This window comes from Borostomias antarcticus, assembly GCF_949987555.1.
Source record: "Borostomias antarcticus genome assembly, chromosome: 16".
Lineage (NCBI taxonomy): Eukaryota > Metazoa > Chordata > Actinopteri > Stomiiformes > Stomiidae > Borostomias > Borostomias antarcticus.
The window spans coordinates 23,877,703-23,895,576 of NC_140249.1; the positions used below are offsets into that span (position 1 = coordinate 23,877,703).

The 17,874-nt window shown below is 46.7% G+C and overlaps 2 protein-coding genes across 3 annotated transcripts; one reads left to right on the forward strand and one right to left on the reverse strand.

Moving 5' to 3' along the window:
- Positions 1 to 23: 23 nt before the first annotated feature.
- lrrc10 (leucine rich repeat containing 10) lies at positions 24 to 839 on the reverse strand (the record flags this gene model as incomplete). The annotated part of the gene is made up of 1 exon (XM_084451421.1): positions 24 to 839. The coding sequence occupies one exon, from the start codon at positions 837 to 839 to the stop codon at positions 24 to 26; it is 816 nt and encodes a 271-aa protein (XP_084307547.1).
- Positions 840 to 2,910: 2,071 nt separating this feature from the next.
- On the forward strand, positions 2,911 to 13,377 carry cnot2 (CCR4-NOT transcription complex, subunit 2). 2 transcript variants are annotated; one of them, XM_084450931.1, is made up of 15 exons: positions 2,911 to 2,951; positions 4,066 to 4,191; positions 5,055 to 5,127; positions 5,666 to 5,813; positions 6,495 to 6,677; positions 7,328 to 7,407; positions 7,526 to 7,651; positions 9,217 to 9,338; positions 9,621 to 9,738; positions 10,031 to 10,187; positions 11,296 to 11,357; positions 11,719 to 11,768; positions 11,871 to 11,971; positions 12,596 to 12,746; positions 12,877 to 13,377. In XM_084450931.1, exons 2-15 carry the CDS (start codon positions 4,078 to 4,080, stop codon positions 12,961 to 12,963), a joined length of 1,572 nt encoding a protein of 523 aa, XP_084307057.1. In that variant the 5' UTR covers positions 2,911 to 2,951; positions 4,066 to 4,077; the 3' UTR covers positions 12,964 to 13,377. The 2 variants fall into 2 exon arrangements, with proteins under 2 accessions (XP_084307057.1, XP_084307058.1); XM_084450932.1 differs by having other exon boundaries at positions 12,596 to 12,740.
- The last annotated feature ends 4,497 nt before the right edge of the window (positions 13,378 to 17,874 follow it).

Here is a 17,874-nt window from a genome sequence, read left to right on the forward strand (position 1 = left end):
CCCTCGTATCATTTGGAACTGTACTATTCCCCTTCATCTGCAAGTAGTTCCTTGGCTTCACCTGGAATCTGCTCTATTTTGGGCCCATCATCATCCTCTTCATCATCAGAGTTTTCCGCCCAACGCCCAACCCTTCTGACTCCCTCTCCGACCACTGGTGCATTCACACAGGGGTTGTGGTCATAGATTACCAGCTTCAAGCCCTGCAGGTGAACCAACCCGGGAAATCGTTGGATCTTGTTCCGGTCCACGTCGATCACGGCCAGAAACTCCATCGTTAGCAACACTGGCGGAAACTCACTCAGCTGGTTCCCGGCTAGCCAAATGCTACGTAGTTCTTCCAGCCCACCAAGCTCCATTGGCAGGCTCCGCAGCTGGTTGTAGCCCAAATGGAGGGTCTTCAGGTTGGGCAGGTCACAGATCACTGTAGGGAACTCTGTGAAGCAGTTGGTCTCCAGCCACAGAGTGTTGAGCTCCTTCATCTGGCCCAGAGCCCTGGGGAGGCGGTAAAGCCGGTTGTTTCCCAGGTAGAGGATGTTCAGCTGGGGGAGTCTGCACACGGCTTCAGGAAGCTCCTCAAAGCAGTTGAAGTCCAGCGCCAGGAGCTGAAGCTTCTTCAGGCCCTGCAGCTCGGTAGGTAAGCTACTGAGGTGGTTGCTACTCAGGTAAAGCTTAACCAGCTCATCGAACACACAAGCAGCGACAGGGAGACGACGCAGCTGTCGACTGCTCAGGTCTAGGGTCCGGTCCAGGGGCATCTCCTTCAAATCGCCCACCAGGAACCTCTGGCAGCGTTCAGAGGGAATGAAAGCCACTACAATACGCATGGCATTCCCCATCTTGGTCACCCTCAACACCCCACACTCACCTACACCTCAGGTCAGCAGTATATTGGAGGAAAGCTGAGGGTGGGGGGGGGGCTGAGGGGGCCATGGAGAAAAGTTCCAGAACATTCCCTGTTTTCCCTGTGCATATGAGGCAGACCAAGAGAAATCCTTTGATCTGACACAAAAAAAAACACGAAGAATATCAGGACAAACTGTAAATTCCTGGATCATTAACAAAGACCATTTGAGGGCCTTGCTATGTGAGAGAAGTCTCTCCCACGAGGGCTTCCACGTTTTTCAGCTCATTCCAAATGCCATTCATTTATCTAACGCACTGAGGGAGAAGCAGTTACAGATATTCCCTTGTTCCCCTGCAGTAGTTCTGTCTCTGTCTCTCTGTGGCTCTAAGCTTTATGAGGACTCTTGAACAGCGGCAATGACGATCTGTTCTCTCCTCCCATTTGTGCTTAATGACTTTTTCTCCTCTTCCAAACGTGAGGGAGGTGGGGAGAGAGAGAGAGAGAGAGAGAGAGAGAGAGAGGGGGAGAGATGAAGTGTGGGGGTGGCTACAGAATGCCATGGATAAGCAGAGGTGTCTAGTGATCAAAGAGCAGTGGAGGTTATCTCCATGCTGTCCATCTCACAGCCCTCACACAGTCCCACGTTAACATCTCTACTGCAGCCACATAAGTGGACCGCTATTAAATAATCTCCTGAATTTGTGACTGCTAGCAGATGCTGTCAGACCTGTAAGCTAATAGCACTCTTCTACAGCAAATCATCAGGTGGTTTGAAATGTTTGCTGCAGGGAGTGGAAAATGAAGTAACAGCCCCACCCCAAAAAGTAAAGAGGCGTATCAGGGGGTTGCAGATGCCAGGGTAGGTCTGTGGTTCGTCAACCTGTCTGCTCTGCTCCCATGTAGACTGGGTGGGCATTGTAAGTGCTAGTAATGTGGGAAGAACACATAGGGTCTAAAACTATGGACTTACATAAGAACAGTAGTCCAAACGTCAGTATGACTTGTGGATGATGTCACGCAAATCAGTGTACTCAGACATGATTCTACAATTCCGTAGTGTAATTCCAGGCAAGCTAGCAAAATAATGATTTTAAATTAGTGATACCATATGGACATTTCCTTCCCTAAGATCAGTGTAAATTATTCTTGTGAGCTTGGTCTTACATCTCAAATCGCATCTCAGTAATTGCTTCAAATTAAAATGTCACATGTTAGGGGTATTTAGTTCATGTGTGGCCCTGTCAATGCACAACAAACAAACAAAACAAACAACTTTTATTGTCATACGGTGGATTTTTCGCAGCACACAAGCATACCTGTAGTCACACGGCCTAAGAGCAGTGAGGTAGGCCTATTAACATCCCGTCTTGCTGGTACACTCTGAGGTGATACTTTTTTCCCTCTTGTACCTTCATTAGGGCTATTTTCTAACCAGATAAAGGGGTTGGGAGGGTTGGCTCCTCTTGTTCTCATCTGCTCACCGACAGACTGTTTTTAGCAGTGTCCCTCCCTCCTCAGGGCGAACATTACTCTTCATCTGGGGCCTCTGACAGGCTGAAATACAGCCTGAAGAGAGGAAAGTGTGCAATAGAATACACATTTACTGCACCCATAGAAATTACAATACAGATATAAGACCCTTCTAATGGGCCACACAATGTTTTGTTTCATAGTACGTAGTATGTGGATTGTTTATACTTTATTCCAGCTTCACTACCAAACAAGTGTTTCTTAAATTTTAATTTTAATTGTTTACCATCACTTTACCAGGTTGTATGGCGCTCGAACCTGTGGATCACCACCAATAATAATATTTAGGCCTACAAATGAATGAAGTGTGAGTGGCTCGTCAGGTGGTCTCGTAATCAGTTATGATACATACAGTATTCCCTGAAGAGATAATGTATTACCCATCAATAAAAGCTACACTACTGGCTGTTCAAAACAGTTTTATTATGAAGTGGTTCTGCACAGTGTTCACTTGTGTACGGAAATAGTATGCAGGTTGTGGTGAGGTCAAAGGGTAAAGGGCTCTCCACCCAGGATTCTCGATAGTAGAATACACAGCCATCTTGGATCTAAGAAGAGAAGGGAAATTAATGCGGTGAGGCTTTTTTAAATGTTAACCCTAAGAACCTGTCTGCTCCCACTAAACCCCTTCTAGCACGCGTGTCTTAGTACACCTTGCTTACTGGTTCCGGTGTGTTTTGGACCCAGATCATGGATCTGAACTCGAATCGTCACCTGTCCCTGTTTTGCCTGTGGTGGCTTCTACTGTACGTTACTAGCCTAGCCTAGCCTAGCCTAGCTTAGCCTAGCCTAGCCTAGCTAGCGGCCTATGGTGGCTTCTACTGTACGTTACTAGCCTAGCCTAGCATGCTAGCTGAGACCCAGGAGGAGGGGGGACGGGAACCGAGGGAACGGAGGCCCAACCTGCACGTCGATTGATACATTCACGTTAGCCTCCTCCTTGGCAAGAGTATTTTGGAGGCATTTGACTAAGCTAGCTAGTATATATATCCCAGGAATGGCGTTGGGCATCATGCTAGCACCAGGCTACAGCTAGCCAGGTACCCGTCCAGCTAACCGTGTTGTTTGGAGGAGGATAAACAAGCAGATAATTCGGTGTGTAGCTGACTAGGGACTAGCTACGAGCTAGTTAGCTAGCTAGCATGATCAGTAGCAGTTGTATCTATACTATTTTAATGTCTTATGGGCCAACTAAGCTTGTTAAAATGTTTCAGTTGGATCACAGTTATGAGATAATCGTTGTAATTGCACGAACGATGAATTAACAAGCAAGCAAGCATCTGTTGGTGAATGTGAACTAGCTAGCTTGCTAAGAACAACAGTGTTATCGTTGTTTGCATCCGTGGAAATGCCAGAGAGATCAGCTCGAACTTGAGATCGGGTCTCATCCTCGGCATCAAACATGTGTGTTTATGGTGTTTGCTTACTTGGGAGGGCAGAGGGTAAAGCTGGGAGGGATTGATGAGGGGTGATAGCTTGACCTGATGATGTGTTGATTATGATATGTTATCACCCAACTTGCCTCTATGCACACCTATGCCTGGCAGGGATGCTGTGTGGACTTCTGGTCCAGTGATCCCAGTGGTTCATTTCTTGAATGTTATCAAAGTGTTATCAAAGTTGAACTGTAGCAGCGGTGACTGAGTGATATGATACATATTTGTTTTCTCTCTGTCTTTTGACTGCAGGTGACAAAAGGCATGTTCACGAGAAAGAAGTTTGTGGAGTTTGTAGAGGTGGTGGACAGTGACTTCTCAGATGAGACCATGTACTACAGCCAGCCACCGATGTTCCCACATCGGTCGGACAAAGACGTGAGTTCCCATGTTTGTCTGACTCCGGTCCCTACTACTGAAGCGTCTGGACAGTAAAGATGAAGCTGCACACTTTTTTTTTTCTTCCAGGATTCCAGATCTGTTTTATTGGCCATGTATGGTTCACACATACTAGGAATTTAACTTGGGTTAAGGCACACGCTGTTGCAGTCAACCTAGGACAGGGTGCAGGACAGGACAGTGCAAACGCAATACAAAACCAAAAACTGTGCAAATACAAAATGCAGTGCAAACAAAATACAGTGCAATATACAAAATACGATGTACGGTAAAAGAAAATGCAGGCACAAATGCAGTTTACGTACTATAGACTGGAGTGTGGGGAGGGTATATACAGTGTGTGTGCAGAGGTTAGTGTGATGGATGAGAGATGTTTTATGTAAACAGCGTCTGCTGATGAGGTATGGGGAATAATTAGAGGTTGTACACATGAGCTGCAAGGTGCAGTGGGGAGGGGCATCACAGGGGGGGGACACACGCCTTGTTAATGAGTGATGGCCGTGGGGAAAGAAGCTGTTTTTGTGGCGTGTGGACCCGGTCCCGATGGACCCAGTCTCCTGCCAGAGGGGAGTGGGTCAAAGAGACCCTGACCTGGGTGGGAGGGGTCGGCCACGATCTTTCTGCCCGTTTTAGGGTCCTGGAGGCGTGGAGGTCCTGTAAGCATGGCTACAGCCGATCACACTCTCAGCGGAGCGGACAATATTAGTTTATTTGTTATGTTATTATCCTGATTTTACCCCGAATAATGGACAATGGTGTATGAAACTAAACGTATATGGTTTGTTGTTAATGATGTAACATGTTATTACATTGGTATTGATCTCTTTCTCTTCTGCCTCCAGATGTTGTCGTCTCCATCCCCGTCGTCGTCTGGCCAGCTGTCCCAGCTTGGTGCCAGTCTATACGGTCCACAGAGTAAGTCTGCCGGACCTCTGTCAGGTCTCAGCAGGAGCAGGACCAGAGTAGAGAGTTCTAATCAATCAATCAAAGCTTTATTTGTATAGCGCATTTCATACATGGAGGCAACACAATGCGCTTTACAGAGAACAAGGGAGGTGGGCATACGACCCACTCTACATATTCCAGAGGGAAGCAAAAAACCAGTATCACTCAGGGGCCAGAAAAGTGAGCTGTAGTAGTAACATTATATGTTATATTATATTAGTAGTAACATTATATGTGGTAACATGTTATACAGGGAGTCTCCCTATACAGCTGCCCGATTAACTGTCAACAAACCCAAACCTTGTCACCTGATAGTTTGTTGGTAGTTTCAGTGTCATTAGAGCAGTTATAGAGGCTTCTTCCATCTTGTATTTAGTTTCCAAACTTGACCTAGAGGATTAGAAGCGCCCAGCAGGGAGAATATTCAGGCTTTAACACACATAGTTTGGCCAGCCAATCACAGCCCAGTGTTGAATATTGTTGATATCTCTCCTCCCTCATGACGCAGGTGCACTAGGGTTCTCAATAAGAGGGATGGGCAACAACACGCCTCAGCTAAACCGAAACCTCACACAAGGGACCCAGCTACCGAGCCATATCACCCCCACAACAGGGGTCCCCACCATGGCCCTCCATACCCCTCCCTCGCCAAGCAGGTGTGTGTTGGTCCGTCTGCCTGTGTGTGTGTGTGTGTGTCTAGCCTGTGTGCGAGCCCGTGTGTGTGTGTCTGAGCCCGTGTGTGTGTGTCTGTGTGAGCCCTGTAAAAGAAAAATCTTACTTGGTTTAGTTTAGATTTCAAAGAACACGCTGAGTGGTCGGTCAAGCTGGTTTCAAACAAAGACAATAGTTTATTCTATGTTACGATTTTGCAAATTCGGACTCGAGCACAGGAAGTGAATCCGGGCACGAGTGAGTCATTTGGGGACGAGGTCGATGGGTTATAACGTGAAAAAGGAAGTGACATAGTTTCAGGATGAAGAGGACAGGGAAGTGATGTCACACAGGAAGAATTTGTAGTTCTAACAGACTGATCTATGAGAACGAAGTACAAAGTTAGAACAATAGTCAAGTAGGAAAACAAAACACTTTGGTGAGACTTGAATTTCATTCACAGCCCGTGTGTGAGCCCGTGTGTGTGTGTCTAGCCCGTGTGTCTGTGTGTGAGCCCGTGTGTGTGTGTCTAGCCCGTGTGTCTGTGTGTGAGCCCGTGTGTGTGCACGTGTGTCGGAAAATGATCTCGGAGAGAACGTGCACGTACCAGTACAGGCTTGGCGTTCTGAAATGTTTTCATCATGGCCTAATCAGAGGATAAACGTGCCGTTTAATGCGTCTCTCAGGGGGTCCTTGCCGATGAACTCGAGGAACATGCTAAACCACTCGCAGGTGGGTCAGAGCATCGGCATGAGCGGCAGGACCAACAGTATGGGCAGCTCAGGGCTCGGCAGCCCCAACCGAAGCTCTCCCAGCATCATCTGTATGCCCAAGCAGCAGCCGGCACGCCAACCCTTCACCATCAACAGGTGAGCTGCTCTGACGCAATACATCCACACGCGTGAGAAGACACCCAGGGTTACTGCCAGTAGGGGTAGCTAGTACTGTAAAGGTAGTCCCCCCCCCCCCAGTTTCGTCCGTATGCCCAATCAGCACCCCTTACACCAAACCCATAACCATCAAGTAGGCTTAGATAGTCCCCTGTTGAAACCACTGTCAGAGGGCTCACACCTCACAGATACAACCGATAACACCTGGTTATGAAAATGTAACACGCTGATTTAAAACTGGAGTCCAATGTCAACGAGGACTCAGTGTGGTTCAGATCAAAGCAGCAGGGCTCACATGTGTAGACGCGGGTTGGTTCTGTTGTTGGGATCACGGACCTCTCGCTCTGTTTGTTATTATGTGCTGTGATTGTTAGAATCTGATTTGTGATTTTAATTCTGTATTTTTTGTGTGTACTGTTTCGTTTCGTACTGCATATTTTATTTTATTATCTTTTAGAAAAGCCTCCTATGGACTGGTGTTGAAAATTAGCACTTGTGCTACAAACACTTAAGCAATGATCTGGTCTGTCCACTGTGACTGTTCCAATGGAATTGTGATGACCATATTAAATAAAAGATGCATTCATTCATTCATTCATTCATTCATTCCTACTGTCCTTCCTCCGCAGCATGTCGGGGTTCGGAATGAACCGGAACCAGGCGTTTGGGATGAACAACTCATTATCCAGCAACATCTTCAACGGCACAGGCGAGTGGTTTAGCGTTGGTCTCCCGCTGAAGGAGCAGCTGTGTTATTGACCCACCGTAGAGCAGTGGCGTGGTATCACTTCAGGCTCACCGGTCTCTCCCCGCGTCTCTCCACCCAGACGGCAGTGAAAACGTGACGGGTCTGGACCTGTCGGACTTCCCGGCGCTAGCGGACAGGAGTCGGAGGGAAGGGAGCGGAAACCCGACGCCGTTACTCAACCCCCTGGCGGGAAGGGCTCCTTACGGTAAGAAGCTAAGTATGGAACTGAACACGGCGTTCAGGCGTAAGGGGGGTCCTGTAGACGAGGTGCGTACTAGTAAACACCGGGTACCCCTCATCGTTTACTAGTAAACACCGGGTACCCCTCATTGTTTACTAGTAAACACCTGGTACCCCTCATCGTTTACTAGTAAACACCTGGTACCCCTCATCCTTTACTAGTAAACACCGGGTACCCCTCATCCTTTAGTACTAGTAAACACCGGGTACCCCTCATCCTTTACTAGTAAACACCGGGTACCCCTCATCCTTTACTAGTAAACACCGGGTACCCCTCATCCTTTAGTACTAGTAAACACCGGGTACCCCTCATCCTTTAGTACTAGTAAACACCGGGTACCCCTCATCCTTTAGTACTAGTAAACACCAGGTACCCTCATCCTTTAGTACTAGTAAACACACCGGGTACCCCTCATCCTTTAGTACTAGTAAACACCAGGTACCCCTCATCCTTTAGTACTAGTAAACACCAGGTACCCCTCATCCTTTAGTACTAGTAAACACCGGGTACCCCTCATCCTTTAGTACTAGTAAACACCAGGTATCCCTCATCCTTTAGTACTAGTAAACACCGGGTACCCCTCATCCTTTAGTACTAGTAAACACCGGGTACCCCTCATCCTTTAGTACTAGTAAACACCGGGTACTCCTCATCCTTTAGTACTAGTAAACACCGGGTACCCCTCATCCTTTAGTACTAGTAAACACCGGGTACCCCTCATCCTTTAGTACTAGTAAACACCGGGTACCCCTCATCCTTTAGTACTAGTAAACACCGGGTACCCCTCATCCTTTAGTACTAGTAAACACCAGGTACCCCTCATCCTTTAGTACTAGTAAACACCAGGTACCCCTCATCCTTTACTAGTAAACACCGGGTACCCCTCATCCTTTAGTACTAGTAAACACCAGGTACCCCTCATCCTTTACTAGTAAACACCGGGTACCCCTCATCCTTTAGTACTAGTAAACACCAGGTACCCCTCATCCTTTACTAGTAAACACCGGGTACCCCTCATCCTTTAGTACTAGTAAACACCAGGTACCCCTCATCGTTTACTAGTAAACACCAGGTACCCCTCATCCTTTAGTACTAGTAAACACCGGGTACCCCTCATCCTTTAGTACTAGTAAACACCGGGTACCCCTCATCCTTTAGTACTAGTAAACACCGGGTACCCCTCATCCTTTAGTACTAGTAAACACCGGGTACCCCTCATCCTTTAGTACTAGTAAACACCGGGTACCCCTCATCCTTTAGTACTAGTAAACACCGGGTACCCCTCATCCTTTAGTACTAGTAAACACCGGGTACCCCTCATCCTTTAGTACTAGTAAACACCGGGTACCCCTCATCCTTTAGTACTAGTAAACACCGGGTACCCCTCATGGTTTAGTACTAGTAAACACCGGGTACCCCTCATCCTTTAGTACTAGTAAACAACGGGATCCCCTCATCCTTTAGTACTAGTAAACAACGGGATCCCCTCATGGTTTTCGCCTCTCTCTTCTCGCCCTGCGCCTATCCAGTCGGCATGGTGACGAAGCCATCGAACGAGCAGACGCAGGACTTCTCCATCCATAACGAGGACTTCCCCGCGCTCCCGGGACCCAACTACAAGGACACGCTGAGCAACGACGACAGCAAAACTGTGAGTGGGACGACGTCAACTGCTTCTACCGATCCGCTGCATTATTATGACTGGAATATGTAGGGGTGACCTATATCCACCCCCCCATTGCTCTCTGTAAAGCACATTGTGTTGCCTCTGTGTATGAAATGCGCTATACAAATAAAGTTTGATTTGATTTGATTTGATGATGACACACCTCGGCCTCTCCGGGTCTCATCGTGTCTGAACCCTCAGAGACTTCTGGAGGAGGATCAGTACTGATTCCCTCTCTTTGTCCTCTCTGTCTCTGTTCTTCTCTAGAACCTGAACGCCACAGGCAAGAGCACGTCGAGTACCGACGGTCCCAAGTTCCCCGGAGACAAAACGACATCTGCGCAGAACAACAACCAGAAGAAAGGGATCCAGGTGTTACCCGATGGTGTGGGCTCTCAACCAATAACGTCTCCGCCCCCCCTCAGCCAACCATATTACTCTGCTTTAGCCAGTCTCAACCAATCATCTCTCTTCCTCAAGCCCCTCTCAACCAATCAGACTGCTCAAAACACCCAATTCAAACCCATGTTGGGTTGATTTCTCAGACACAGATCTGTGTAGTTTGGTGCTGTCCAATGACATGTTTTTTAGTTTGGGACTAGGTTTCTGTGTTGGGGAAACCAGTTATCTCTGTCTCAGTGGTCTGGATGCGCCCCTAACTGAGTGACCCTCCTCAGGCCGCGTGACGAACATTCCCTCGGGGATGGTGACGGACCAGTTCGGGATGATCGGCCTGTTGACGTTTATACGGGCGGCCGAGACGGATCCTGGCATGGTGCACCTGGCACTGGGCAGTGACCTCACAACACTGGGACTCAACCTCAACTCACCTGAGTAAGAACGCATAAACACACACGCACACACGCACACACACACACACACACACACACACACACACACACACCTGGCACTGGGCAGTGACCTCACAACACTGGGACTCAACCTCAACTCACCTGAGTAAGAACGCATAAACACACGCACACACACACACACACCCACACACACACACACACACACCTGGCACTGGGCAGTGACCTCACAACACTGGGACTCAACCTCAACTCACCTGAGTTAGAACGCATAAAGACGCGCACACACACACACACACACACACACACACACACTTGAACTCTTTATTTAGGTCTGCATTTTCAATACATTGCAGGGGCTTAAATATAATTCCATTGCTGTCATGTTGTTGGGTCGTTTAACGTGGCACTTTTCATGGATACAAGCAGCTTCTAGGATGTGCACTATATGCTTACATACACAAACATACACACACATACATATATCTTGATGGTATGATCTACATAATAGTGATGTACAGTAATGTACAGTAAGCATACAGAAAAATACCACTAACACCAGGGGAGTTATGGGTATAGAAAACATCTCCTACAAATGCAGCAGCTGAGATTGTAGCTCAGTTGGTAGAGCGGGTCGTTCAGTGATCGAAGGTTCAGCGGTTCGAATCCCAGCTCCGACTGTCCACATGTCGAAGTGTCCTTGAGCAAGACACCTAACCCCAAATTGCTCCCAATGAGCAGGTTAGCACCTTGCATGGCAGCTACCGCCATTGGTGTGTGAATGTGTGTGTGAATGTGAATGTGTGTGTGAATGGGTGAATGAGAGGCCATTGTAAAGCGCTTTGAGTGCCGCTACGGTGGAAAAGCGCTATATAAGTGCCGTCCATTTACCATTTGTAGCCTAGCTGTATAATGGCTTGTACTAGTGGCCGGTACTTTAGCTGCTTAGAGAGAAACACTTCCTCCAAACTAGAATCAAAACTAGATCCTACTTCCAGCAGGAACACAACTTTCCAAGATGGCCGACACTCGGTCATCTCAAGGGTCAGAGGGAGTCCATGTTGATCCCCGGCATTTGTTGTCCAAGTGTTGCTGTGCTGATGAAGTCTAACGGTGTCAATCTCTCCAAACAGAAATCTCTACCCCAAATTCGCATCACCGTGGGCGTCAGCTCCGTGTCGACCTCAAGACATCGGTAAGACCTGTCAGAAGCAGCACACAGACGTGTTCACACTAGCCGGTAGACAAACATACTCCAGGAGCTTGCTCCATTGCCTTGTTGAGAGGGGTCAGGGAAGAATTTTTACAGCTCACTTTTCTGGCCCCCGGGTGATACTGTATTTTTGCTTCCCTCTGGAATATGTAGGGGTGGGTCGTATGCCCCCCTCCCTTGTTCTCTGTAAAGCGCATTGTGTTGCCTCTGGGTATGAAATGCGCTTTACAAATAAAGCTTTAATTGATTGATTGATTGATTGATTGATTGATTGATTGATTGATTGATTGATTGACACACTCAGCCAAGCATTATTTGAACTATGCTCCCACCTCCCTTTCAGACTTCCACGTTCCCTCCGAGTACTTAACCAACATCCACATCAGGGACAAGGTACGCTAGGAGACCGCTCCCCGCGTCCGCCTGGACGTTCACGCTGCTGTAGCCCCCCAGCCTGTGTGGATATCAACCTCCTCTCACCTCCTCTCTCCTCAGCTGGCGGCCATCAAGCTGGCTCGGTACGGGGAAGACCTGCTGTTCTACCTGTACTACATGAACGGAGGAGACCTACTACAGCTGCTGGCTGCCGTTGAGCTGTGAGTAGCACGTTTCAGGTTTCAGGTTTATCGTCATATACTCAATAACAATGTAACATCATTATCAGTCATGAGAATCTTCCGCTCCGAGCCGACTCAACTTTGCGTGATAAAAAGATGAGAAGGGCACGGTATATAATAAGAAATATAATAAATAGAGTTAAAAAAAAGAGTAAAAAAACAGGTAAGCAGTGCAACATCAATGTGGATGAATTAGTAAGAAGAAGACCTGACTCAGGTCGAAACGTACTGAGCACAATTAAATATCACAGTGAGCAGCAGCTGTGTGAGGACGTTCCTTCCTTGTTTCCAGGTTGACTTACATCATTACATCGTCATGCTAAAATCGATCGTAAAACCAATTTTCTGATTTTTTGGGGGGGTTTAACCTCCGGGGGTGGGGGGGGGGGGCGGTCATGCTCTACCAGACCACCAGACCACCCTAGAGGACTCACATCTTTCTCAACTTTTTCACCACTGGTGAATTTGCGCTCCTGTTCACGGGTAGATCTGCTTCCTCCCTTTTTGACCCACAACCGTAGGGTTCTTCCAAAACAATAACCATTTTCATGAGTGTTCCCTTCCTCTCTCCATTCCCCCTCTCCCCCCCCCCCCCCCTCGTAGCTTTAACCGGGACTGGCGGTACCACAAGGAGGAGCGTGTGTGGATCACGCGGGCGCCGGGCATGGAGCCCACCCTGAAGACCAACGCCTACGAGAGGGGCACATACTACTTCTTTGACTGTCTTAACTGGAGGAAGGTAGCCAAGGTAAAGGTATTGGCTTTAGTATCCGCTTCTCTCACTCGTTACCATTAACGGACAATATACCGCTGATTCATCTTCCTGACGCGTTGGATCTCAGACCACAGATACCAGTTGAAACCCCTCTTTGTCCCCTCGCCAGGAGTTCCACCTCGAGTACGACAAGCTAGAAGAGAGGCCTCATGTTCCCTCCACCTTCAACTATAACCCAGCGCAGCAGGCCTTCTGAGGCCCGCCCCGCGCCGTCCTGCCCCGCCCCGCCCGGGGGTACAGCTGTCCCTACACACCTCCCTCGCAGCCTGGGGGGAGGGGGCGCTGTGGTCCCCACATCGTGGTTTTTACTCCTTGAGGATCTGGCTAATTGACTGCTCCCACCTCATTCGGGTGGGCCTTTCCAAATTCTGTGCTGCCCAACACCCACCCCAACACCCACACCTGTTCTGTTTTTTATTCCTCATTTTCCAATTTTTTGTTTTTTTGTTTCTTTTTTGTTTTGAGCAGGGTATGTGTTAAGTTTACGTCTGTGAATCAGAACCCTGGTGTCTCTGACGCAGGAGGACTGACATACCACACTCACCATGACAGAACAAGGGTAATGTCTCATTTTTTCAAAAAAGTGTTACGAACAGGGAAAGCAAAGCTAACAAAGTACTACCATCCTTGCGTGAAAACGTAAGGGCCGAAGAATTGCAATGTTCATTGTTGCACTATATTTAGTAATAAAAGAACACAAAAAATGTTTGTGCTTTTTTATGTGAAAACACTCCCCTTATGTTTTGTTTTGGGAAGACGACCAAGTAGTTCTCTCTCTCTCACACACACACACACACACACACACGCACACACACACACACACACACACACACACTCTATATTATCCTCCTCTTCTTCTCCTGTACATTCCCTCTCTCGTGAAACATCCCCTCAACTCTTCCTTTCTTTCTATTGGTGGATTTTCTGTTCTTTCTGACTAGTATGGACCCAGACCAGAGACTGTTCGTTCCCTCAGCGGCTCACAGCCTCGCTGACGTCGAGTACCAAGCTTCGTTGTTCTAGAGAAAAACAAAACACTTTCCACTCTTTGTTACTGTTTTGTAATAAATGTGTACATTTTTGTTCTTGTTTTTATTTTTGGACATCACATGAGTAAAAAGATGTATGTACGAATGTGTATATATGATATATATATATATATGTATGTATATATATATATATATATGACATCTATTTTGGAAAAAATGTTGCCCTGTCTTGTACCTCGTTTTTAGGAGGTGAGCATGGATGCAATGTGTGGATTTAACAGGACATTTCTGGATCTGCTGGACACGCTGTTGAGCCCAACGCCAGGGGCTCTTCCCAGAGGAATTACTAATGAAAAAGGCAAACAAGGAAAGGCCTGATTCCAAAACCAAGGACATCCGCCCAAACCGACCCAGTCCGACTCACGCTGGAGGACAGACGCATTTCACTAAAGCTGTTTAAACGGCAGCATTTCATAGGAAAAGGAAAACTGATAATAATTTGATGATAAAAAAGACTACAGACCAATCTTGTATTTTCAGAGGTGCAAAGCGTCTTTTCTTTGTAATAAAGCAGAAAAGGCTTTCCTGATTGGTGGTGGTGTGGCGTCTTATTCATGGATACCCTGGTTCATATCACGCTTGGATTCATTAGGACTGATGCCTCTCTTGACGTGTTCATTCATGGATACCCTGGTAGATATCACGCTTGGATTCAGTGGGACAAATGTCTCTTAACATCTGTGTTACCTTACAAGTTATTACAAACACCTGGTACAAAGTTTATTTAAAAAAAATCTCTTTATTGCAACATAGTATCTGTTTACATTGTTAATTTACACAAATGCCTTGAATTTAGAAAATGTTAGTATAAAACTTTATGGCCTAACTCTTATGAGCCCAGATGACTAAAAGTGAAGGAACTTTGTATAAGGGGTCAAAGGTCGGTCACCCAGTCAGTCCTGCTAACATCAGGCTGATGAAGTCACATAACTACTTCTTTCCAGCTCTCTAGTCTCAATCACAGAATGTTGATTAATCCACATTAAATTAAAGAGTAAAATTATAGTAAACAACATGTGTAGTCGGGTCATCCACTGATTTTCTCAGTAATACAATTACAAAATAATTCAGATATTTCCAGATCATGATGTGAATCATAGTTTTAGAGAAATGTGCCACTACCTACATTACTCCATTTGGATTATGACATGAGTACACTCAAAAGACGCTGCTTCTTATCACGAACACACACAATGAAATGTGTTTGTTTTGATACCTTTTCATTGTACCTCAACAAGCATAAAATGAAAGACCACAACGAACATGGCATAGGCATAAAATAAGACTTCTGATAAATGTTCGAAAAACAACAAATGCCCCCAATATAAAAGGATATTTATGTGATTGGGACATGATGTTGGTCTAAGTGCTGTAATGACTTCACACTGAAACTGGACTAAGGGGAACAAAGGAATGACATCAGAATCATTTAAGAGACAATTTCATCCAATAGTCTACAGTATGACATCACTGTCATGTATTCACAAATGGAGATCATGAAATCAACAGATCAAAAATACATCCTGAACTTGACATTAAGACATGTGGCAAGAAGCAAAAAAAAAAGCATTTAGTAAACCTAAACTAGATGGCACTTCAGCTCAAATGATCGGTCTCTGCACTTTGTAAACATTCATAAGGTCAGATTTAAATGTTAAGCCGTATCTAGGAGAACAAAGCTGCCGCAAGAGAACCCAACCCTGCTACAACGACAGATGATTCCAGGGTGGATTAACACGATGAACACATGAACACGATGAACACCTGAACACACACAGGCAGAGATGTTGGCACTGCAGAGAAACGGATGGGCAGTTGAAACAGAAGCAGGATCAAACACGGGACCGCAGCACAGATGAAAACATCAATCAACATATTTATTTCATTTACATCATCATATTCCCAGTACGGGCGTACTTCTTTTAGAGCTTCGGATTCTGTCACAGAAGAATGAACCTCGGGTTGGCTGACCGACTCACTGTCCAGTTAGAATGGGCATAAACTGTCCATCTCTAATGCTCACTCACTGATTTGAAGTTGTTGTTTTTTAAACTACATTCTGATTAGTGGATTGAAAGCCGTAGATTGCGATGTCAAACTCAATCACCCGGGAAGCTGATTTCATATTAAAGAGCGGTCAGCATATCGGGGTGACGCTGTGATCACACAGAACCAGAAACAAGAGACACACTTATTCTAGATGATTCTAGAACAGGGGTCAGCAACCTTTACAAACAGAAGGAGAGCTATTTTGGGGCGAAAAATAAAGAAAATAAAACGTAACTGGAGCTGTGAGATGAGGGAGGTTTTCCCCCTGTATACGTTTCCAGGCCCGGGAGTCCAGAACGCACCCAGGGGCAGGAGAGAGAGAGAGAGAGAGAGAGAGAGGGAGGTCTGGGGGTCCAGAACGCACCCAGGGGCAGGAGAGAGAGGGAGGGACGATGGGGGAGAGAGAGAGAGAGAGGGAGGTCTGGGGGTCCAGTACGCACCCAGGGGCAGCAGAGAGAGAGAGAGAGAGAGGGAGGGAGGTCTGGGGGTCCAGAACGCACCCAGGGGCAGGAGAGAGAGAGAGAGAGAGAGGGAGGTCTGGGTGTCCCTCCCCATCAAACACTTCATTTCCTAAATTCTAAGTTTTTATGCACAAATATGTGCTGGACAATGATAAATTAAAATGTTATAAAAAAACAGCCGTTATTAATTTCCATATGATTTTTGTCAAAGCCAGGGAGCCAGTGGAGAGGGACTAAAGTCTAATGTCTCTGGAGACGCAGGTTGCGGACACCTGTCCTAAAACATCAAGTCTTTCACAGCCAATCACATCCTCTCAGACACGCTCCAGTCTGCTACACCATGGCTGTCCATCTCTGAAGAGCAGAACGCGTCTCATATCACGTGACACAATGCTCCTCTTCTTCCTCCTCCTCCTCTTCCTCATCCTCCCCTGTGGTGTTTCGAGGTGGGTTCTCCGGACCCTCAGCGCTGACCTCTGACCTGCGACCTTAGGAGGGTCACTTTCCTGCTGGCTCAGTTGGGGTGGGGGCATCTGAGGCTCTGGTCTTAGCAGCTCGTTCTAGGACAGGAGATATAGAAGAAAGACTCGTCACATTTCAACATACAGTTAGGTCCAGAAATATTTGGACACTGACACAATTTCCATCATTCTAGCTCTGTACTGTACACCACCACAGTGGACTTGAAAGGAAACTTTCAATATGTACTTATAAGAGCAGACTTTCCGCTTTCATTTGAGGGTATTTACATCCAAAACAGGCGCATGGTGTAGAACCCCCCTTTTTAAGGGAACAAAAGTAACCAGACAAACTAACATGATCATAAATCAAATTGTCTTTTTTAATATTTGGTTGCAAATCCTTTGCAGCCAATCACAGCCTGAAGTCTGGAGCCTCTCAGTGTTAATCTACCCTTGCCTTGGAGGGGGGATGGATGTTCACACACATAATCCTTCCATGATGTACAAATCTGTTTTTCTTTTCACACATAGAGAACGCCCCAGTGGGAGCTGGAGCACGTTGACCCCCCTGCCCTTGACCCCTGACCTCTGTCCTTCTTCTCCTGCGTCTCCTCGGCGGCCGTCTTGTCAGCTCTGAAGAAGATGCGCGCGCTGCTCAGCGAGAAGTGAAGCAGCTCAAACTCCTGCAGGTCCACAGACGCAGGACCAGTCAGACATGAGCATGCATGCTAGAGAGTATATACTAGCAAGTACTGCTACTGTACATACTAATATAGTGACTGTACTCATGATGACAGTAGCATGCTAGAGAGTATATACTGTCCACTTCTGCTACTCTACATACTAATATAGGGACTGAAGTCATGATGACAGTACTAATACTTCATATGTGTGAATACATACATAACTACATATCCAGGACAACTAGACTCACAGTTTCTACCCACAGGCTTGTAAATGACTCTTAGCATAACCCTCACCATCCATAATCTACCTCTCTCTCTCTCTCACACACACACACACACACACACACACACACACACACACACACACACACACACACACACACACACACACACACACACAC